General features: G+C 36.1%; 3 protein-coding genes and 1 non-coding gene across 4 annotated transcripts; 2 read left to right on the forward strand and 2 right to left on the reverse strand.

Moving 5' to 3' along the window:
- The first annotated feature begins 741 nt into the window (after window positions 1–741).
- On the forward strand, window positions 742–8,364 carry LOC127092635 (uncharacterized). Its single transcript, XM_051031523.1, has 3 exons — window positions 742–1,132; window positions 7,514–7,856; window positions 8,010–8,364. Exons 1-3 carry the CDS (start codon window positions 984–986, stop codon window positions 8,073–8,075), a joined length of 558 nt encoding a protein of 185 aa, XP_050887480.1. The 5' UTR covers window positions 742–983; the 3' UTR covers window positions 8,076–8,364.
- Window positions 2,293–2,398, reverse strand: LOC127099442 (small nucleolar RNA R71). The gene has a single exon (XR_007793942.1). It is a non-coding gene; the product is annotated as a small nucleolar RNA R71 (small nucleolar RNA).
- A 529-nt stretch (window positions 8,365–8,893) lies between the features above and the next one.
- LOC127091407 (protein GET4) lies at window positions 8,894–13,359 on the reverse strand. Its single transcript, XM_051030040.1, has 11 exons — window positions 13,135–13,359; window positions 12,905–12,984; window positions 12,662–12,740; window positions 10,976–11,057; window positions 10,573–10,723; window positions 10,187–10,277; window positions 9,969–10,052; window positions 9,794–9,840; window positions 9,451–9,664; window positions 9,233–9,310; window positions 8,894–9,131 (listed from the first exon to the last, which is right to left on the reverse strand). Exons 1-11 carry the CDS (start codon window positions 13,180–13,182, stop codon window positions 9,114–9,116), a joined length of 972 nt encoding a protein of 323 aa, XP_050885997.1. The 5' UTR covers window positions 13,183–13,359; the 3' UTR covers window positions 8,894–9,113.
- Window positions 13,360–13,378: 19 nt separating this feature from the next.
- On the forward strand, window positions 13,379–14,487 carry LOC127091408 (glutamyl-tRNA(Gln) amidotransferase subunit C, chloroplastic/mitochondrial). Its single transcript, XM_051030041.1, has 5 exons — window positions 13,379–13,570; window positions 13,647–13,687; window positions 13,917–13,972; window positions 14,067–14,115; window positions 14,203–14,487. Exons 1-5 carry the CDS (start codon window positions 13,379–13,381, stop codon window positions 14,276–14,278), a joined length of 414 nt encoding a protein of 137 aa, XP_050885998.1. The 3' UTR covers window positions 14,279–14,487.
- Window positions 14,488–22,930: the final 8,443 nt, after the last annotated feature.

The following is a 22,930-nucleotide window of genomic DNA, read 5'->3' on the forward strand; positions in this document are numbered from 1 at the left end:
TGATGTAAATAAGAAGAGAGTTTAAGAGAGATGAATTGATTTGTTGTTAATTTCATTCACAATACCATAATGGTTAAATATAACAAATTGGTTTCATGCCAACTAATCATTGCCAATAAAATATACCAAATATTATTCTAGAAGCTTAAAAAGATAAAATAAGAAAAAACAAAAATAAGGAAAAAGACAAGTTTATTTTGAATCCTTGAAATTAGGGGTATCTGAACCGCACGATTGAAATATATCGATCTATTGTCTTTTTTATACAAATAGATCGGATCGGGTGTCAGATTGATTAAGTTATTTAATTTGGATAATATATGATTGCTTCGGTCGGGAAAACCAAACCCGGTCGAACTCAATTAATATTTATTTTATTTATTTTTATCATTATAGGACCGACCCGTTAAAAAAGTGGACTTCATAATTTTGTCAATTATTATTATTTTTATAATTTAATAATAGTATTATGTCCTCACAAAAATACAAGATATGCAATATAAAAATTTAAATATTATTTAATTTATAATTTAAAGTATAATAATAATTAAATTATGTAAAATAATATTAATATTATCACGTAATAATAATTTTTTTAATAATAAAAAATAAGTTTTCTTTAACCTATTTAAAATTTTGATAATTAAAAAATGAGTGTGTTTAAATTTTATAAAAAATAGTCATTTTTATGAATTTAGACACCAAATTTATTCGCCAAAGATCTAATCGAATCTGATAAAAAAAAATTCAGGTTAAGTTGAGTTTTTAGAATAAAAACACAACTTGCATCCGATTTAAATTTTAAATTTATATCTATCGAAAGCGATCTATTGTGGATAACTAATTATAATCCTATCACATATAGAGGATATTTCTCATGATAGTTGCTTGATTTAGCATGATTTGTATTTTACTTGTTTTTAGGATTAAATTTGTGGCACCAAAATTGTGATAGCATAATAATAATAATAATCTTATAAGAAATGGAGAGTGTGACGGTGGTTACCGTGAAACCAATCGAAGCAACTCCGTCAACCTTTCAAGACTACGGCCAGGTCATCGAGGCTTCACCGGACGGCGAGGGTTTCGGTCCCCATGATGCTCAACTTGACCTCACTAAAGGAATTCCCAGGTTTTCATTCAACCTTCAATTTCTATCAATTTATCAATGTTTTAGTTTTTTTCTATCAAACACCCTTTTGCTTCATTTCAATTTGTAAGGGTTTTGAAGATTGAACCGAAGATTCATATGGTAAAAAGAACTTATTTGGAATGAAGGGATCTCTATGTTATTACTTTCAAAATTTCAATACAAATAGTTCATCATATTTAGGGAAAATATTTTGGGTATTTCGTTGTGAGCTGCTCCACCATATGATTAACAAATTAGAATCAAGAATGTCTAGAATAATGGCACATAGTAAGGTAGACCACTTCATTGGAACTCATTTCAGAGATAAGAGAAAAGGATTATTAATGATAAAAAGAATGTCTAGAATAATGGCACATAGTAAGGTAGATCACTTCTCTTGTTATTGAATTTGAATTAAACTGTTATTTTTCAATTACGCGCAAACAAACAAATTGCGTCGCCTTATATAAACACTAACAAATATCAGTAATTGGTAATTGGTCTCTGAGGGATTGATAATCTTTTATACTAAAACCGATAAAGTTATGCACTTGCAGCCTATCAAGTTTTATCGCCGTTGTCGAGGACCAATTTCGTCAATATCGTAGTTCCGTTATTACAACGTATATACTAAGGCAACTTTTCATGTTTTAATTAATTTTTTCCCTCGTATCGGTTGTATGCAAAGAACGCGTAGCACCGGGATCCTAGTCAAGCCGATTAACGAAATCGAACGTTTCCTACGTGTTAGACGCCAACTTCAACGAATTCAACAAGAAATGGCGGGAAACGATAACCGCCCACTCAAAGATTTTGCCTTCCCCTTCTGATGACGAACCCTACTTAAATATCGTTAATCCTGCAATCCAGACTAACAACTTAGAGTTAAAATCCTCTCTACTGCAAATAGTCAGCATAATAATTCTCTAGTAACCTAACGGAGGATTCGAACCTGCACCTATCTGTCTTCGTGCAGTTTGCAGATACGCAAAAAAGTAACGGTGTCGACCCCGAGGCCATTAGATTGCGTCTATATCCGTTCTTCCTAACAGATAGAGTCAGAGCGTGGTTGCAGTCCCTGCTGTCAAATTCCATAACGACATGAAATGAATTAAAGAAAACGTTCCTTGCAAGATACTTCCTACCAAGCAAAGCTGCACAGTTAAGGAATCAAATTACCTGTTTTAGGCAGATGGACGATGAATCACTATTTGAAGTGTGAAAGCGATACAAAGAGTTGATGAGAGCCTGCCAGCATCACAAGTTAGAAAAGTGGTTTATAATCCATACATTTTACAACGGTCTTCTCTATAACACAAGAATGACCATTGATGCTGCCACTGAAGAAGTCTTGATGAATAAACCCTTCAATGATGCCTATGCTCTCATCGAAAATATGGCTCAAAATCACTACCAATGGGGGAGTCAACGCACTCTTGTAGAGAAGTCACAACCAAAAGAAGGGATGTACGAAGTTAGCAGCTTCGATCATTTGAATGTCAATGTCAATGCTCTTACCTAGAAAATCAACAACCTGAGCATCACTCCCGCAGTAGCTACCGTGACTCTGAATTGCGAGATCTGTGGAGTCCCTGGACACATCACTGCTGAGTGTCAACTGTTAGCTTAGCCAGTCCCTGACCAGGCGAATTACGCACAAGGGAACCTGTATTCCAACACGTATAACCCTGGATGGAGAAATCACCCCAATTTCTCCTACAAAAACAACAATGCCCTATTTGCACCCAGTCTTGCACATGTTACTCCACCCGGTTTCCAAAACCAAAAAGGAGCCCCTGTTGTCCCCGCTGCCCCTAAAAAGTCAGACTTGGAACTGACGATGGAGAACTTTATAGTGACTCAAAGTTAGCAAAACAAGGAGTTCGTGAATCAGAACATCCATACTAATGAGATGATTAAGCAGTTGGCTAATAAAGTTGAGAAAGATGATGAACATACATCGAAGGCTAAGGAGGTGGTCGAAAAAATAAAGAAGAATCCTATGTACCCCCTCTTCCTTACAAGCCTTCGATCCCACACCCTCAAAGACTCGCGAAGTCAAAAATAGAGGGGCAGTTTAGGAAGTTTGTTGAGCTTTTAAAGACACTCCATATTAGTATCCCTTTTACAAAAGTAATAACTCAGATGCCTTCATACGCATGTTTTTGAAGGAAATTCTAACGAATAAAAGAAAGATCGATGACGATGGAACAATGGCGCTCACTGAGGTCTGTAGCACCATTATCCAAAATAAGATGCTGTCCAAACTAAAAGATCTGGGGAGTTTCTCAATTCCCTGTGTTATCGGCAAGTATGTCATTGATAAAACCTTATGTGACTTAGGCGCAAGTGTTAGTTTGATGCCTCTTTCTATTCTATTTGTGAGAGACTCAATTTAGTAGAGCTTAAACCAACCAAGATGTCCCTTCAGCTGGCTGACCGATCCGTAAAGTACCCAGTAGGAATACTGAGGATGTACCTTTAAGAATCGGCTAGCTGTATATCCCCATGGATTTTGTGGTGATGGACATTAAGGAAGACCCTCACATCCCAATCCTCTTTGATAGACCCTTCTTAGCTATTGCTGGTGCCATTATAGATGTAAAGAGAGGGAAGCTCACCTTTGAGGTTGGAGATGAAAAGATTGAGTTCATCCTGTCCTAATTTCTGAAAATCATTTCCATTAATGACTTGTGCTGCTTTGTTAGCATAATAGATGAATGCATTAAGGAGCTGTCGTCAGAGCCACCCCCGACTTATGAGTTGGATGCGTCTCCGACAGAAGAAACTAAGGAAAAGGAAGTTGAGATTTATCAAGATATATTGGATGCAAGTCCAATTGATCAAGACGAATGCTTCTCCCTTGTTCCTGCTCCATTGCCAGAAACAGAGCAGCCAAAGATAGAATTCAAGATACTCCCTCAAAACCTTAGATATGAGTTTCTAGATAGTGAATTTAATCGCCCAGTCATAGTGAATGCCGATCTAGGAATAGACGAAACTGAGAAACTCCTTGCTGTATTAAAGAGATATCATGAAGCGATAAGATGCACTATTATTGATGATCTCAAGGGAATCAGTCCCTCTGTGTATGCGCAGGATTTTACTTGAAGAGAATTCCAAACCCTCAATAGAACACTAGAGGAGACTTAATCCCAATATGAATGAAGTAGTGAGGAAAGAAGTGCCGAACCTTCTTGACGCTGAGATCATCTATTCTATTTCAGATAATAAGTGGGTTAGTCCGGTACATGTGGTACCAAAGAAAGGAGGAATGGCTGTGGTGAAGAACGACAAAGGAGACTCTGTTGCCACACGTACAGTGACAAGATGACAAATGTGTATCGACTATTAAATAAGGTTACCAAAAAGGATCACTTCCCTCTCCCGTTTATAGATCAGATGCTTGAGCGCTTAGCTAAGCACTCACACTTCTGATACCTGGATGGTTATTCGGGATTCTTTCAAATCCCAATCCACCCGAGTGACCAAGAAAAGACTATATTCACATACCCCTATACCCCTATGGTACTTTTGCCTACCAGTGAATGCCATTTGCAATGTGTAATGGACCAGTCACGTTCCAGAGGTGCATGATGGCGATCTCTGCGGACTTCCTAGAGGACATCATGGAAGTCTTCATGAATGGTTTTTTCATATCTGTGTCGAGTTTTGAGGATTGTCTATCTAACTTAGAGAGAGTGCTAGAGAGGTGTGTTAAGATTAACCTCGTATTAAACTGGGAAAAATTCCACTTCATGGTGTCCGCAAGAGGAATTGAGGTTGATAAGACAAAAATTGAAGTAATTGATGAGGCAGAAATTGTGAATTAATGGCCTATTTATAGTGTAAAATTCGATTTGTAACGGATGTGGTCGTGCAACAGAAGTGGAGAAAGTGAAGGAGTGGGAAAAACTGCTTCTTGTTTTTGCACTGAATGGTCGACGGTCTGTTCTTAGAGACTGGTGACGACCGTCATGATTGGGCTGAATCCATCGTGACAACAGAGAACTTGGAATATTTTGCCGAGTTCGCCATTTATCATTGGAACTACCTTGTGTAAAACTCTGCATGTGTGAATTTGATTCTTGCGGCACTTGTTACCATTTCTCATCAATATGTTTACTAACCAAGACATTGAGCAACACTACACCATTGCCATAAACCTCACTCTTATTGAAATTCAATGTATAACAATATTCTTGTGGCACTTGTTACCATTTCTCATCAATATGCTTACTAACCAAGACATTGAGCAACACTACAGTATAGCCATAAACCTCACTCTTGTTAAAATTCATTGTATAGCCATATTCTAGAGCAATAAGTCCATAGGAATCAGCACAAAGATGAACAACAAGGATCACCCGTAAGTATTCCTTTTCTCTGTGATGTTGAACTGACGATACGGACCGAAACGGCGCGAATGACGACGGTGCTTGGAAGACAACCAAATCTGGTGGTTTAGGAGGCGGTGGAGAGTTTGCCACTGCACCATGGGTCCAACATCAGATTTGTGGTACCTCGTCGTGTTGAAAAGGACACTGTTGTCACATCACTCTTTGACCGGTGTCAGGAGGCTCTGGAGGTGGTGGAATCCCATGTCACTTGGAGTTCCACCGTTTTTCTGCTGAAAACAACAATATGGAGGTTTCGGCGGCGGCAGCTAAATTTGGTCGTTCCACCGAGCATATAAAAGGCGATTCCACCCAAAGTCCGCCCTTTGTGGAACCATTGTTTGTCACGTTGAAAATAAGCCACCTTCTATTTGCTTAAACCTTGATATTGCAGCGATCATGCGAGAAAACGAGGGTGGGAACGCTGTTGAAAACCCATTCCTCATTGTGATAACACACAAATTTGGTGGTTTCGGTACTCGATTTCTCTCCACGAACACATCTGGCGACGATTCATTGGAATCACTCTTCACTAGGTTGCTTCACTACTCCTAAGAATTGGGGAATCTCTGTAGCAATCGATGGACAAAGATTAGCATGTTCTGCGCGGTCTATTGAGTTATGCTCAATGATGGACACCTCGATCTGTTCCTTGATGGACTATTGAATAAGATTGCAACTTGTTCTACATTGCTCAATTGATTCCATCATTCTTCGCTCTAATGTATCTATACGTTAGTAATGTTCACAACGTTAATAACTTTTAGAAGCCACAAAAGAAATGGTGTTTGAAGATGAAAGCAACACTGTAAGCATTTTGAATCCCTTGTAGTTTGAACCCCAACTTAATACAATAAAAAAGAACTAATTTAGAATGAAGGTATCTCTGTATTACTCTCAAGACAAATAGTGCATCATATTTACAATAGAATAGAACAAGTACAAGGAAAAGGAAGATATAATCAGAGAGAAGGTACAAGAGTTGACATGATTCCACTCCTCATTTTCTTATCAAACTTTCCTTATATATTCCAATCTTTAGAATATTATTTGTTATCAATTCCCTCGGATATTGGATCAGCGGACACATGTCCTTTTCTCTAACCATTTTATTGACCTCACTTTGATGGCATGTTTTTTATTCTATTGGAGTCATAACACAATTCCCCTTGTATGTTTCTAAATTCTATAGGCTAATTGAGATTTTCAAATTTCTAATTTTGGGATTAGGAATTTAGGTTCCCTTGTATCTTTCTATATGCAACTTATGCAACTGTTTATGTACTTGTTGTGAAGGTACTAATGCTTAATGCTTTTCATATTCATATCTCTGAACCGGTTTATTAACCCTTAAGAAGCCATATTAGAAAGAATGAAGAATCTGCTCAGAATTTCAACTAGCAGAATCTATAGTCTTAAGAAACATGAAACTATGATTTGGAAACAGAAAAACATCAAATAACCAATAATTTTATAGATGCAAAATACGGATCCAAAAGAATAATACAAAATCACCATTAATTATTGTTAAGCATTGAATTTCTGGTCAAATTTTCAATGCCACTTTCATTAGTAGCTGTGATCAACTTAAGATGGGTTTATAGTTTTACTTGATGTTGATTGTTGTAATTTTAAGCTGTCTGAGTTGTATTATCTTGAGAATAAGTGCACAAAGTTACCCTAATTTTTGTTTCCTGTTGTTGCTATAGATACATTTGAGTTATATAGTCCTATTACCCTGGCATTAACCCAGCAAACAACTATATATCAAATTAGAAAGGCTAGAAATCTTGGAATCCATTGAAGTAAACTTCGCAAACGACACTTCAAAATCTGTTTTCTATATATATTTCATCAGCTCAATGTAGCTATGATCAGATTCTTAAACTCATTTGTTTCACCAAAGAGAAAAGAGATTCATAAATTCATTTTGATATTGGAGCAACCTATGCCCTAACTTGTTGAAATTAATGTGCCTTGCTAGGTTCTACATTATGCATCTTGAGAACCGGCCGCTTAAGTTTTCTAGTATCACACATCATGCATGTGTGACTCAGTGCCTTGGGTCCATTGGTGGTAATGTTTGGTATCTTGGAGTGGCTAAGCCATCTATTGTTGATTCAAATGAAATCAAGGATAACACAGGCAAGACAATCGTGCAGTCACGCGGTGGTCATTTTTACGCGCCTCCTGCCATTGAGGATGTCCAAGTTTTCAAGGTTTCAGGTCCCAAATTTCTCAAGCTTAACCGTGGGACATGGCATGCCGGTCCTCTATTTACGTCTGATGCAATGGACTTTTATAATTTAGAACTTAGCAATACAAATGTAAGTTTTTCGTTCTCCCTTTCAATAGTGTTACATGCACATGAATTCATTTGCAATGCTCTTTATTATAGGATATGAGAGTAATATTTATCTTTTTTTGGGTCCATTTTTTATGGTTTAGTTGATATTTGTGGTGGTTTATTCTGTGTACAGGTGGTTGATCATACCACACACTACTTCAAGAAGCATGATGGAGTGACTTTTTCAATTGATGAGTAGTTGGAGCTTTTTGTTGTTTCCAGCATTTCAACTGATTCTGCACAATGTGTACCATGACAGATACTAGTAATAGTATCATACTATATACTAGTACATAATCTCTGGAAATTTAACACAGGTCGAGAAGTGGTCAAAATCATTGTCACTAAGATAACACTAAATTGTAAAACATATCAATGAACTTTCCTATAACTATGCCAAAAATACCAAAGGAATGCCATAGTTAAAAGTTAAAAACATAATGCATGTAGAACCAAGTTTATAAAAAGTAAGATCTTTATTTTTGGTATGCATTGAGTGAATTTCGCAAAGTTGAACCAAATAACAAGGAATAAGAAAGCCAGGAGGCTGACCTTGCCAAAAGAGTTCACTAGACTAATAGCAAACTCAATGAAGATGTGTTTGTCCATAGAGATTAATGTGTGTTTTAAAATTAGAGAAACTAAAGAGGTACATGACTGAGAGTATTATGAAGTAATGACAGTTAATGAAACAATTAAATTAATAATTCATTTTGATTGTTGTCATTGTAGCTTTTCACTTCTTACAATAGCATACCATGTATTAACACAACATGAGTAATGAACCTCTTCATTGTTATCAAGGGTGTACAACTAATGCAGAAACACATTTTCAAAATTGTTTTCTTTTTTTTTGATTTGGAGTACAAGAGGTACTCTTACACATTTTCAAAATTGTTGACAATAATTGGCCATTTATAAACCGAAATCGCAAGTATGATTTGATGGCATTCTGGACCTTATTGATGTCGGTAACATTCATTCATAATCTAGTACTTTGAAACAAAAGATTGATAATTGAAATTTAGAAACAGTTAGTTTTTATCAAAATTGTGAAAACTATTTTTTACATATCATAGCATAATCATCAAAATAAACCTCATCAATAAATTACACAAGGATTTTGTTTGCTGACATAAATTTGCTCTATCATTGAAAAAAAGGTTCTATAACTAAATTATTAGAATCTTCTGTTGAAATTGCTGTTCTATCAGTAGAATCTCAACCGTGAATGTCACTACTCAGCTCCCATCATCTGCATAATAAGAATAACATTGTATCTTAACTAATCACAATCACAAGTTTTTTTTGTATATTAACAAGTAAACTATTGAAAAATATGAATAGTCTTCTTACCTTGAATATATCTCCAAACATCCCCATGGGGTTCCTTCTCTGCACACCATAAAATTTCTCCGCAATATCGTCTAGCAACTAAATCACAGTTTACACGTCGAATACAAAATAATCATAAGATAATGATAACATAAGATGGTCATAATTTTCTTGTTGTCACTTACCAACAACAAAGAGGAAAATAAAGCAAACGACATCGAATATGTAAGTTAGCTGACCTCATTGAAGGCCGGTTCCCTCTCAATACATGACTTGAAGTTTGCTCTCAACATATTAAAAAGAGGAAAAGCATCTCTTTCCATCGTTTGCAAAAGAAAATTGATGAATTGCATCAAGTCTGTCTTTGGAAACTCAACCTCTGAAGCTTCAGTTTGCTTCTTTATCTCCTCCACTAGTATGTTCGCATCCTTCAAATTACCTAAAGATAAATACCTATCATGCAACAAATCCGCAACTACTCAGTTCGAAACAGTGTTGAAATAAGCATGGAATTAATTACATTTCCAAGATATCAACCAAACATGCATGGAGTTATGCTCTCAAATGCTTTTACGATTTTACCTTAACACAGCCCGAGCAATGGCCAAATCATCTTCACCGGGATAACACTACAATATTTGAAAAGCATATCAGTGAACCTTCCTAAAACTATGCCAAAAATAGAAAATGAATGCATAATGTTGAACCGAGTTTTAGCATAAAAAATAACAAGGAATAAGAAAGTTAGGAGACTGACCCTGCCCAAAAAGCTCACTAAATTAGTAGCGAACTTGATCGGATTATTTCCTCTCACAAAATGATATGTCACTCTATTCATATCCTGCATGTAAAAAGCACACACATTGTCATTTATTTATACAAACAAAGGTCAAATAGTTTCAAGGTTAAGTGAAGCTTTTCATGAGGAGCAACAATGAAGATTCCATTTCCTATAATCGATATTATGATACATACCACCTCAGGACTTTCAGAGAATATGTACTCCGCCAGAAGAATGTGCAGTTCTGGAGCTCCACTACTACTTGTTCCAAATTCAGAAGACCACCTAAATAAAATAGCAGCAAAGTCAGAAATATTGCTCCGAGGAACAAATGATTACAACATAAACAACCATGAAAAAATATGCTTTTAGATTCCTGGACTATTGTTTAATAACATATTTCTCTAAACTGAAATATATATGTTACTTTAAATTCACGATTCTTGTATAAAATGCAAATCTTCGATATATATGATTTGTTTTTCCTTTCAGATACAATTTCTGCATTATTATTCATATACTTAGTCATGTAAAGCAAAGTTTAAGCTATAATAATATTTGAAATTTTGAGTAGTCTCACTTGATAGCAGCTTTTAAGAATGAGGAACAGCCCTCAACACGTATCTTTGCACATCCAAGATTTTCCGAAAGTTGCTGCATGTCATCGACATCCCACAGGTGTTGTGGCAGTGGAACCCGTGGAAATCCATCGTATATTTTTCTGAGACGATCTGTCGTTGAAAGTTGTTTGTAATTAGTAACAAGAATGAATGTTTTGTGGTTAACTACTAAATAAGAAGAATGAATGCTTATGCAAACATATGTTAGTCACCAAATTAAAATTCTCATGGAATTGAGTGAGAACAACCTTATAATAAAAGCAAGTGTTCCAAATTGACTTAGTAATAAATGGAAAATAACTACATTTCATCATAAATTGCGGATAAAATTATTGAAGGGTTAAAGACAAGATAAGAACGCACCAAGAGTTTCATCATCAAAAGGAACTTTCCCTTTCCCTAATGTCTCCACAAACAACAAAGCAAGCTCTGCTCCACAGGTAACCTAAGACAACATAAAACAAAAATAGTGAGACATTATGATTTCTTTGAAAAAGTAAAGCCAAAGACACGAGAAAATAACAAATTGTGAGCACTCCTATTTCGATGTGTTCCATTATCAAATCAAACTTAGTTAAGTAGGTGAGAAAACACATCAGTATCAGTATGCATGTTCAGGTTATTAAATGTTACCCAATTGATAAGAGATTCCATGCATAGAAATCCTAACACTAATCACACAATTCAGGACAGGTCATCTCAAGTACAAGAAAGGATACCTTAGCACTGACGAGGGTCATAGACATGCCACTTAAAAATAAATAAAACAAGGTCAATCATTTCATCATTCTAATAAATTTATGCATTAGACAGTTGCGCTATGAATCAAACTATTAGTTACAAAATACAAATGTGAATCAAGAACCCGTCAATGGAGGTACTCGTAGCTACATTGGATTGTAATGTTATTGGCTTATAGCCAATCAGTTTACATCCAACCATCAACATCTCTATGATTTTTTTTAGGTCTGGGAGGCCAAATTCAATCAAACACATTGAACAACAACAATGGCCCCTCACCTCCCACCCATAGAGCTTAAGTTAATAGAGCTTCAAATCATTTTTAAAAACCCTCTAATAGCCGATAAAGAAACACTCAATGGAACTCCTTGTGATGGCTTATTGAAATAACTCTTTCTTTGGATTGATGAAATTGGATGGAGCGGAGCAGTATGAGATGGAAGTGGAGTGAAATTCCATTGTTTGGATCATTTAAAATCGGATGGAGCGGAGCAAAATTGAGTGGTATGGATTCCGGTTCATTCCATCACTTACCACCATATTTCTTCCCCTCCGATTCGGCAAAATGAAGAATTTACCGTGTTCCGTCATAAAATTTCCAAACGGTGGAATAGAACCTTCGATTCTTCATTCTGCTCCGCTCCATTCCACTACATTCCATTATGCTCTGCTCCATTCCGCTCCGCTCATTTTATAAAATCCAAACATAGCCTTAAGGCAACATCAAACATAGCTTAAGAACAACATAAGATGTCTCATTGCAGTATCACAATGACCTGTCCTGAATATGCATGGAATCTCTTATAAATTGGGTGACATTTAATAACCTAAACATGCATACTAATGTGTTTTTTCGCCCACTTAACTAAGGTTTAAATTGATAATGGAACACATCGGAATAGGACTGCTCACAATTTATTATTTTCTCATATCTTTGGCTTTACTTTGATGTTTGTCAACCGCCGAAAGAATTTCCATATATTCTTATCATAAAGATGAATATTTAACCAATAATGTGTTTTAAAACTAAATGCAAATTCACATAGAAATGTTAAAATCATTCCCGATCCTTTATCTTTGCATTTCCTTTCTCTCTAGATGACTTTTTCATTCATTTATTTTTCCTAACCAGCAAGTAGCTTTTAGCAACCTAAGCTTTCAGGTGTCTCAAAAAATGTCGCGAATAGCTTTGTTCATCAAAACCACAAGGCCAATAATGAAAAACCTAGTAGTTTCTCCTACACGGCTAATAATGAAAAACGACCGAAATAATCTCGAAAGACAAGAAAATAAAAATCCTAAAACAACCTGTCCATGAGCTAATTGAAGGCATGCTCCCGAATGTAGGATATCTAATGCTTCAGAGTACCTCTCAGCAGTTACATATCTGCAACAAAACATGTATGCACATCAATCTCTTCTCTCTCAATTACTTGACAATGAAAGAAAACAACATTGGAAACATAATCACAACCAATTTCACAATTTTCAAAGTGAAGATAAATAAGAAAGCGCATAACAATGATAACAAAAGCTTGAAATTGTTTGAACCTGGCACTGATGGACTTATACATCTGTTGAGCTCCATAGTAATTCCCATCTTTTACAACTTTCTCCAATTTATCAACATTCTGCAACTCACACACCATAATTCATCAAAAATCACACAAAAACAATGATCAAAACACGTTAATTTGCACTGAAAACAAAAAAAAAAGTAAAATTTATCTCAGAATATGGATAAGAAAGAACAAAATTGATGGATCGGAGATTTCGGTTACCTCTTGACCGGGAGGAAGTTCGAATCTTTTGGATCTCTGCCGCGACATGAAGATGAAGTTTCTGCGTTTGGTTTCGAGATTGAGCGAAAAAAAGAAAAATTAGAAAATAAAATCCTATTTATAGAAAGACATGTAATAGAATATTCAATTTCTCCAGGGACTAAATTGCAAAAACAGAAACTTTCAACCCATAAAACAAACTTTTCGAGAGTTTCGAGATGAGGTTTTGTAAAATTGAAGGAAGATGAGTTGTTGCAAAGTGTTACTCAGAGGAACACCATTATTATCATTAACATTATCGAAATCGAAATCTAAAATCCAACACAAGTTGTTACAGTTTCGTAGGTTGTCTTCAAAAACAAACTGTTCCTCTCTTGAACCTCCAAATGTGTCTCATTTGGCAAAAACAGCTCATATCTCTCTTACCCCAACTGAGGTAATTCCCTTTTTTCTTTCAAAGTATAATTTTTTTTTTGAATTTCAAATGTTAATAGTAATTTGTCTTGTTTTAGGTTGAAGAATTTGGTCCTAAAATTCAGCAGGTTATAGGCTGGTAAATGAATCGAAAACCCCTTTACTGGTTATTTGATTGATATTATGAGCAGGGTTTTAAAAAGGTCGCGGTGGTGTTAAGGCTTTCGCGATTTCGGTCACTACTGGTGTCGCGGTGTCAATTAACCACAATTTGTCCCGGTTTCCCAGTCGCGGACAGATTTTTAAAACCCTGATTACGAGGCTTAACATTGAGTTTCTAAGGAACCAAAGCTTGACTTGTGTGGCAGGTTTGGACAGTTGCAGAGTGTTGATCTTGAAAGCATTGAGCCTTCAATTAGAGCAGGTGCTATCATAAATTCATAATCAATGTCCTAACTTCAATTTTTGCACGTTTACATGAAAAAACATTGTTGCTTATTGGCTTTGCTTATCTGTAGATACCGAAAACAATCTGCGTGACAATACTCCTGAGACATTTGATCAACGGTGAGTTGTTTGTTTATTCGTTATCGGTAAATTGGGTGTACTGGATATGAAGTAATAGGGTCTGATAGATTGGTGTATTCTTTGCAGGGACGCCATCATTGCTTCGCTTCCGAGCTATGAGGAGCCTTACATTAAAGTTCCAAAGGTCCTAAGCGTGGATTAGATTCGCTTAGATGAGTTATTTTGCTGAAAAGAAAACTCATGAAGACTGTTGTTTTGTACTTTGAACTTCTTTGTTCTTTATATGAACAACTCTTATTCTGTATTTTCATGATGGAAATTAGATCATGGATTCTGTAGTTGAACACATTTTGAAATTTGTATCATAATAAGTTGATAATTACATAAGGTGTTTGATAGTGTTTTTGTATATATGGGTACGAGACTTACTAGGAAAATTCAGTTGCTTTGCTGAGACTTTCTTCAAGGTAATTTTATGCATGTTTATCGTCAATGGAGCTGCGTGTTATTTAAGCTGTTTGTGTGGATTAGAATATGAAAATCTCATAAGCAGGTAGAGGATAGGGTTTGTCTCTTGACATGGCTTTTATCATCTTCATGGACGGTTTCATTGCTCGAATTCAACCTTTCCAATCCTTGGTAGTTTCAGGGTTGGTGACTTCAAATGAAAGTGCAGGTTAAAATCTCTTTCGATGAGCTAAGTATCATAACTTGCAGATACTCGACTTCCATTTCAGGTGCATTGCGAGTTCCATCGAAGTTTCACTCCATCGGCTCCATTCCAATGCGGGGAAAGCCGACAAAAGGTATGTATTGTTTTGTTGTTTTATGCCATTCATTTGGCATTTGCTTGTAGCTACTAAGTACATATTCTACATGTTTCATGATGAAAAACAAAGCTCTAGAGAAAAAGACAGGACATAGAATAGGAGAAGGAGAAGTCATATATGCTGCTTTTTCAACAATTTTCAAAATATGTTTGGTTATTTTTGATATATTGATGCAACGTGTGAAAATAACTTATCTTTCACCAGCGGTGTCGGCGCCGTTTTCCAATTCTGTTTTGGGCAAACATGCCGGCTATCAAAACTCTCGCAAAATAGACCCGGTTCAGTACTTGTGACATTCGGTATGGTACAGGCATGTTGGAATACTTGAAATGATGATAATTTGGAGTGGAGACTTGGAAGAAGTTAATGGTATTAAGTTGATAATAAATGAGCACAAGGATGAACTAGTTAATGGTATTAAGTTGATAATAAATGAGCACAAGGATGAACTAGAATGTGTTAATTGAATTTGAAAAAGTTCGTTAAAGTCCCACAAAGGAGGTAGAACACACTTCGGATCCTTTTTCACGGGAAAGCAAATTCCTTTTTACTTTGAATACTTTATTGTTATTTCCCCCACTATTTCCAAAGCATTGTTTATTAACAAATTTTATTCATCTTTGCAAACAAACAGAAAAATATAAAAGACTGAGCATATCTGAATGAAACACTTTTATTGATGATGAACCCGTGAAATGGTTGATTTTACAACAAGTAATTTCTTAAAGAGGTGATTGCGAAAAAATGGAAAAGACAATGGCAATGACTTGAGTGTCCATTGGGTTCTCGTGTTGCTATAGTCCATATGTCCTCGGAGATCCTTTTCCTCGCTTCTGAACACCGTGATTGGATTGATTCTCCCTTTCCAGAATTCTTATACTCGGGATGGCAGGGTACGAAGGTCCTCCCCAGACTGCAGTCACTTGCCTTTAAACAATCCCTAACTTTTGCCCAGGCTGCCCTCTCGGGTTTTCAATCTACCGAGATGCCCTTTTTTGCCTAAGTTGCCCCTAGGGGTCAACTTGGCGGGTTTAATCCTTTTCATTTTATCCTTAATTTTTTTCTGGACATCTCTTTTTGTGGTCCACCGGGATACCTTTTTTTTTGCCTAAATTGCTCATAGGGGTCAACTTAGCGGGTTTATTAGGCGAAGTACTTTTTTATTGTGTCTACATTTACGGGAGATGGGAGATCGTCACCATCCATAGTTGAAAAGATTAAGGCTCATCCCGAGAAGACCTTTCTCACTACGTACGGACCTTCGTAATTGGGTGTCCACTTTCCACGCGGATCTGGATGGATTGGCAGAATCTTTCGTATTACCAAATCTCCGACCTCAAGATTTCGAGGATGAACTTTTCTGTCAAAAGCCCTCTTCAACTGCCTCTGATATAGCTGACAGTGGCATCTGGATGCCAGTCGTTTCTCATCGATGAGGTTAATTGATCCAATCTTGCTTGTACCCATTCGACTTTGTCCAACCTGACATCCGTTAGTATCCATAACGAAGGAATCTCTATTTCGATAGGTGTAACAGCCCAATTTTTAGGAATTAATTATTATATTATTTTATTATATTATATTTAATTATGTGGAGTGTTAATTAATTAATTGGTGTATTAATTCATTATCTAGTGGATATAAGAAACAAGTAACTAATTGAATTAATTAATTAAATTGGTGTGCATAGTGAGTGGTTAATTATTTAAATTTAAATAGAGGTATTTAAATATTAGGTATTATTGGGCCTAGTGATTAGATTAGATGATTTAAGCCCAACTAGAATACTATTATAAATAGTAAGAGTGAAGGAAGTGAGAATTAGAATTCACTTGAGCACTGAAAGCAATAGAGAAAGAGGAGAGGAAAAACGAGAGGAGTCAAGGTTTCCATCAAATTGACAAGGTAAGGGGGGAAATCCTTATTATTATGGGTTAGTATAATTGGGTTAATGGGTAGGAACATGATTTAGGTTGAAATCCTTAATTGGCATGGTTTTGGAATTATTAGGTCTTGATGAATACTCTTGAATTGTGATGATTAAATTATGCTAAAACTGTGAATGAATATATAATTGGATGAGTCATAATTTTCTGAACGTGTAGCTTTTTACGGAATCGAAAGCGGAGGTCCGGAAGTCCTCCAACGATGAAAAATGCGGGGAAATCTGCATTCTGTTTCGTGTTAGCGCAGGAACAACATTCTGTTTTGCGTTAACCGGTTAACCCAGGGCGTTAACCGGTTAACACTGTTATAATATTGAAAAAATTGCATTCTGTCTTGCGTTAACCGGTTAACCCAGGGCGTTAACCGGTTAACACTGTTAAAAATTGCCAAGAAGCGCATTCTGTTTTGCGTTAACCGATTAACCCAGGGCGTTAACCGGTTAACACTGTTTGAAAAGTGAAAAATTGATATTTAAATGTTGTGTGCGTTTTGGAATGAAATCTATGTGTACATATTTGATGATTGGCCTATATTGGTGAATAATATATTGTATGAATGTGTATGTATACCATTATTGAATTGTGAATGATTTATGGTTATGGATGTTTATATGTAATCGTAATTGATGTGTGGTGATGAATGTGTATATGTGCCAATTATGAGTCATGGTGATATGTGGGATGTTAAGACGGTATATAGATGGTCTTAATTGCATATGTGTTGGTATGTGTGCATTCATTCATAGCATGGTTGACTTCATTGTGGAAGTGGTTAAGCGGTGATCCTTCATTGGAAACAGACGTAGCAGACGTTAATCCTTAATTGGGATTAGGCGTAGTATTTAAGCGGTGATCCTTCATTGGAAACAGACGTAGCAGACGTTAATCCTTAATTGGGATTAGGCGTAGTATTAAGCGGTGATCCTTCATTGGAAACAGACGTAGGGCTTTGGTCTTGTCCGGATCGGAAGCGTGGCTTGGATTCTAGATATTGAATCGGAAAGCGGTGAAACTTTGAGTTCACATTGAGGTACCACATGCATAGAGTCACATTGTCTTGCATGGAGTCGTCTATAGTTATGTGATCATTGAATGTGTGTATTGATGTGGATGCGATGTACGTTTGAAATATGTGAGATGATTGTTGGTTAATATTATTGACGTGATTATACCAAGTGTGATGAATTCTTAAATTGTGTTTTAATTCATTGTGCCTTATTATGCTATTTCATAATGATTTGAATTCTCACCCTTTCTGTTTGAATGTTACCTTTACATGGGTATCGTGCAGATACTACAGAGTAGTATTGCTGGAGTAGGTGGACGGTAGCTCGCTCAAGAATAGCTGGAGAGTTTCCGTATTTAGTTTGAAATTAGGTAATGAGTCAATGCTCTGGTCATGTAACACTGGGTAGATTAGTGGTATTGAACTCCTATTTTATTTTGATATGCTTTATGTCATTAATTATTTTATTTTGTTTGGAGTGATTATTGAGAGATGATCATGGTATGGGACATGGATCATTTTATGAAATACATGAGTATTCTTTATTTTCCGCTGCGAACGCATATTGCTTGAATATTCATGATGAGTGAAATGTGTTATTTTGAATGACCATGTGTATTGTTGGTTTTTGAAAGCTTTAACTTTTGAAAACGTCGATGTGACACCCTTTTCTTTATATGCGTGCTTATTTACTCTGATTATATGATAAATAATTTGGGGTAGAAAAAGGGGTGTTACATTAGTGGTATCAGAGCATGGTCGACCAGTTGGTCAATAGTCACTAATGTGTTACATTAGTGGTATAAGGGCAGGTCGGTCCGTCCGGCCAGGTTGTTTAGTTATGTTTGTTCCCTAGTATGCGACATGTGTGTGAGAACATTGTTGGTGCTTGTTTTATTTTCCATTGGCAGGTTGGGAACTCGAGGATAAGATGAGGGAATCGTATCAAGAGTTGTTCGTCTGAGGAATTTTCGAGGACGAAAATCTTTTAAGTGGGGGAGAGTTGTAACAGCCCAATTTTTAGGAATTAATTATTATATTATTTTATTATATTATATTTAATTATGTGGAGTGTTAATTAATTAATTGGTGTATTAATTCATTATCTAGTGGATATAAGAAACAAGTAACTAATTGAATTAATTAATTAAATTGGTGTGCATAGTGAATGGTTAATTATTTAAATTTAAATAGAGGTATTTAAATATTAGGTATTATTGGGCCTAGTGATTAGATTAGATGATTTAAGCCCAACTAGAATACTATTATAAATAGTAAGAGTGAAGGAAGTGAGAATTAGAATTCACTTGAGCACTGAAAGCAATAGAGAAAGAGGAGAGGAAAAACGAGAGGAGTCAAGGTTTCCATCAAATTGACAAGGTAAGGGGGGAAATCCTTATTATTATGGGTTAGTATAATTGGGTTAATGGGTAGAAACATGATTTAGGTTGAAATCCTTAATTGGCATGGTTTTGGAATTATTAGGTCTTGATGAATACTCTTGAATTGTGATGATTAAATTATGCTAAAACTGTGAATGAATATATAATTGGATGAGTCATAATTTTCTGAACGTGTAGCTTTTTACGGAATCGAAAGCGGAGGTCCGGAAGTCCTCCAACGATGAAAAATGCGGGGAAATCTGCATTCTGTTTCGTGTTAGCGCAGGAACAACATTCTGTTTTGCGTTAACCGGTTAACCCAGGGCGTTAACCGGTTAACACTGTTATAATATTGAAAAAATTGCATTCTATCTTGCGTTAACCGGTTAACCCAGGGCGTTAACCGGTTAACACTGTTAAAAATTGCCAAGAAGCGCATTCTGTTTTGCGTTAACCGATTAACCCAGGGCGTTAACCGGTTAACACTGTTTGAAAAGTGAAAAATTGATATTTAAATGTTGTGTGCGTTTTGGAATGAAATCTATGTGTACATATTTGATGATTGGCCTATATTGGTGAATAATATATTGTATGAATGTGTATGTATACCATTATTGAATTGTGAATGATTTATGGTTATGGATGTTTATATGTAATCGTAATTGATGTGTGGTGATGAATGTGTATATGTGCCAATTATGAGTCATGGTGATATGTGGGATGTTAAGACGGTATATAGATGGTCTTAATTGCATATGTGTTGGTATGTGTGCATTCATTCATAGCATGGTTGACTTCATTGTGGAAGTGGTTAAGCGGTGATCCTTCATTGGAAACAGACGTAGCAGACGTTAATCCTTAATTAGGATTAGGCGTAGTATTTAAGCGATGATCCTTCATTGGAAACAGACGTAGCAGACGTTAATCCTTAATTAGGATTAGGCGTAGTATTGAGCGGTGATCCTTCATTGGAAACAGACGTAGGGCTTTGGTCTTGTCCGGATCGGAAGCGTGGCTTGGATTCTAGATATTGAATCGGAAAGCGGTGAAACTTTGAGTTCACATTGAGGTACCACATGCATAGATGTAAGAACAAAAATTGTTCTACAACAGATTCCTTGATTTTGATGATAACAAAGGATAAAACCAAAAATGGCACCCTAACGAAAAGTTTCTAAGTGTGCAGGATTCTAAAGAAAGAAGGAAGAAATCTGATGATGTCATCAGATACAAAACCAGATCAGATACAAATTATCAAATGATCAGAAGCATCTGAAGTGGAGACACGTTCAAGAAAGTCTAACTCTGAGCAAAACAGCAAAGTATCAGAAGCATCTGAACAAGAAGTAAGCTCTAGAAGTTCTGACTCTGAACAATGCTATCTCTAAGCTCCAGAAGTTATAAGCGCTATCTGAAGAAACTATCTGAACTCACAAGAGATCAACATCAGAAGCAAGATTCCAAGTTTCTCCAGAAACACAAATACTCTGAGCATGGAATTGCTAATCATGAAAGAGTAACGTTTAAGTCAAGAAAAGATTTGCAAATGGATTTCCTAAAACAGAAAGAGACGTTAATCTCCAATTTCAATAAAGAAGATTCTATATGTGGTAAGTAGTCATTTCAAGGAGAAAAAGTTATCCTGCAGAAGCTGTTTATGTTATGGCGTAAATTCATCTTATTACTCATCAGTTTCAACTACTACCTCATTGATCTATATAAAGGATTGCAAATCAACATTCAGTACACTACACACAAGTATTAGCCAACAAGCCAAATTATACTGAAACATCAACACTCAAGAAAAAACACTCTTGCTCTCTAAGATCTTCACGAAGCTTTTGCTTATTACGTGAAAAACTCTTGTTCTTACTATTGTAATATCTGCTTTCTTAGAAGCATTCTAGATTACATTAATCTTTCATTTATTTGTTTGTTGATTTCCTCAAGTGACTCTGTGTAGTCTGTATACTTGAGAGGACTAAGAGATTTTTCTCTTAGACGTTGTTTGTAATCTTTCAAGATTAGTGGATTAAGTCCTTGTTGAAGGCGAAATCACCTTGGCCGGGTGGACTGGAGTAGCTTTGTGTTATAAGCGAACCAGTATAAAATCATTGTGTGTTTTTCATTTTGAAAAAGCGCTTATTTTTCCAAACAATTCAAACCCCCCCTTTCTTGTTTTTCTCACCTTCAATTGGTATCAGAGCTCCGGCTTTGTTATTGATTTTCTAATCAAACACTTAACCGTGTAGAGAGATCCAGTACGAGAAAAACAATGGCCCACTCAAATGAAAGAGATTCTTACGATGCTAAGCCTCCTGTTTTTGATGGAGAGAAATTTGATTACTGGAAAGATAGAATCGAAAGTTTCTTTCTGGGTTATGATGCTGACCTCTGGGACATAGTCACAGATGGATATACACCTCCTGTCTTAGAAAATGGAGCTGAAGTTCCCAGAAACAAGATGTCAGAAGATCAGAAACGTATCTTCAAAAATCATCACAAGGCCAGAACAATACTTCTAAATGCTATATCATACAACGAATATGAAAAGATCACCAACAGAGAGACAACCAAAGATATACTTGATTCTCTGAAGATGACCCATGAAGGAAACTCCCAAGTCAAGGAGACGAAGGCTCTGGCGCTTATCCAGAAATATGAAGCCTTCAAAATGGAAGATGACGAAGCTATAGAGGCTATGTTTTCTAGATTTCAAACTCTTATTGCAGGTCTTAAAGTGCTAGACAAAGGATACACGACTGCAGATCATGTTAAGAAGATAGTCAGAAGTCTGCCAAAGAAATGGAGACCTATGGTTACTGCTCTGAAGCTGTCAAAGGATCTGAACAATATCAGCCTTGAAGAACTTGTTAGTTCTCTCAGAAGCCATGAGATAGAACTAGAGGAGGATGAGCCTCAGAAAAAGAACAAGTCCGTAGCGCTAAAGTTCAGATCTGAAAGACGGAAACCTGACAGAACCAAAGCTCTCCAGGCAGAAACTGAAGATACTGACGATTCTGAACCAGAAGACTCTGATGATGAAGAAGAGTTGTCCCTACTAACCAGAAGAGTCAAGCAACTCTGGAAAAAGAGGAACAACAACTTCAGAAGACCAAGACCCAGAGGGGATCGATCAGAGTCAACTTCAAAAGGTAAAGCTAACAAAGATATTACCTGTTATGAATGTAAAGAAACAGGTCATTACAGAAATGAATGCCCCAAGCTGAAGAAAGACAACTCTAGAAAAGAAAGCTTCAAGAAAAATACCTTCAGAACAAAGAAAGGATTAATGGCCACCTGGGATGATAGTGAATCTGGATCATCAGAATCTGACTCTGATGAACAGGCCAACGTAGCACTTATGGCTACCACATCCAGCAGCTCAGATGAAGAATCTGAAGAGGTATTTTCTGAACTTTCTCGTTCTGATTTAGAATCATGCTTGTCAGAAACTCTAAGCTCATATCAGAAATTAAAACAAAAGTTTAAAAACATCAAAGGCTGTCTTAAAGCAAAATTTGAAGAATGTAGAGAGCTTGAGATGACAATTCTAGCACAAGAAGATACAATTAAATTGTTAACATTAGAAAGAGATGGAGCAAAAAAAAAGCTTAGAATTAGAAGAAGCGTTATCTCAAACTCCACAAACTTCAAATGCAATAATTTATAAATACGAAGAAGCCTTTC

This window comes from Lathyrus oleraceus, chromosome 6, assembly GCF_024323335.1.
Source record: "Lathyrus oleraceus cultivar Zhongwan6 chromosome 6, CAAS_Psat_ZW6_1.0, whole genome shotgun sequence".
Taxonomy (NCBI): Eukaryota; Viridiplantae; Streptophyta; class Magnoliopsida; order Fabales; family Fabaceae; genus Lathyrus; species Lathyrus oleraceus.

Excerpts from the sequence above, each read along its gene's own strand:
- LOC127091407 (XM_051030040.1), bottom strand. The coding sequence starts at position 13,182 with ATGTCGCGGCAGAGATCCAAAAGATTCGAACTTCCTCCCGGTCAAGAG. Across the intron at positions 11,058-12,661 it reads TTCAATTAGCTCATGGACAG|GTTACCTGTGGAGCAGAGCT; the intron begins GTTGTTTTAGGA and ends ATGTTGTCTTAG. Across the intron at positions 9,841-9,968 it reads TAGTGAGCTTTTTGGGCAGG|TGTTATCCCGGTGAAGATGA; the intron begins GTCAGTCTCCTA and ends CAAATATTGTAG.
- LOC127091408 (XM_051030041.1), top strand. The coding sequence starts at position 13,379 with ATGAGTTGTTGCAAAGTGTTACTCAGAGGAACACCATTATTATCATTA. Across the intron at positions 13,973-14,066 it reads TGAGCCTTCAATTAGAGCAG|ATACCGAAAACAATCTGCGT; the intron begins GTGCTATCATAA and ends GCTTATCTGTAG. Across the intron at positions 14,116-14,202 it reads CCTGAGACATTTGATCAACG|GGACGCCATCATTGCTTCGC; the intron begins GTGAGTTGTTTG and ends TATTCTTTGCAG.
- LOC127092635 (XM_051031523.1), top strand. The coding sequence starts at position 984 with ATGGAGAGTGTGACGGTGGTTACCGTGAAACCAATCGAAGCAACTCCG. Across the intron at positions 1,133-7,513 it reads CTCACTAAAGGAATTCCCAG|GTTCTACATTATGCATCTTG; the intron begins GTTTTCATTCAA and ends GTGCCTTGCTAG. Across the intron at positions 7,857-8,009 it reads TAGAACTTAGCAATACAAAT|GTGGTTGATCATACCACACA; the intron begins GTAAGTTTTTCG and ends TTCTGTGTACAG.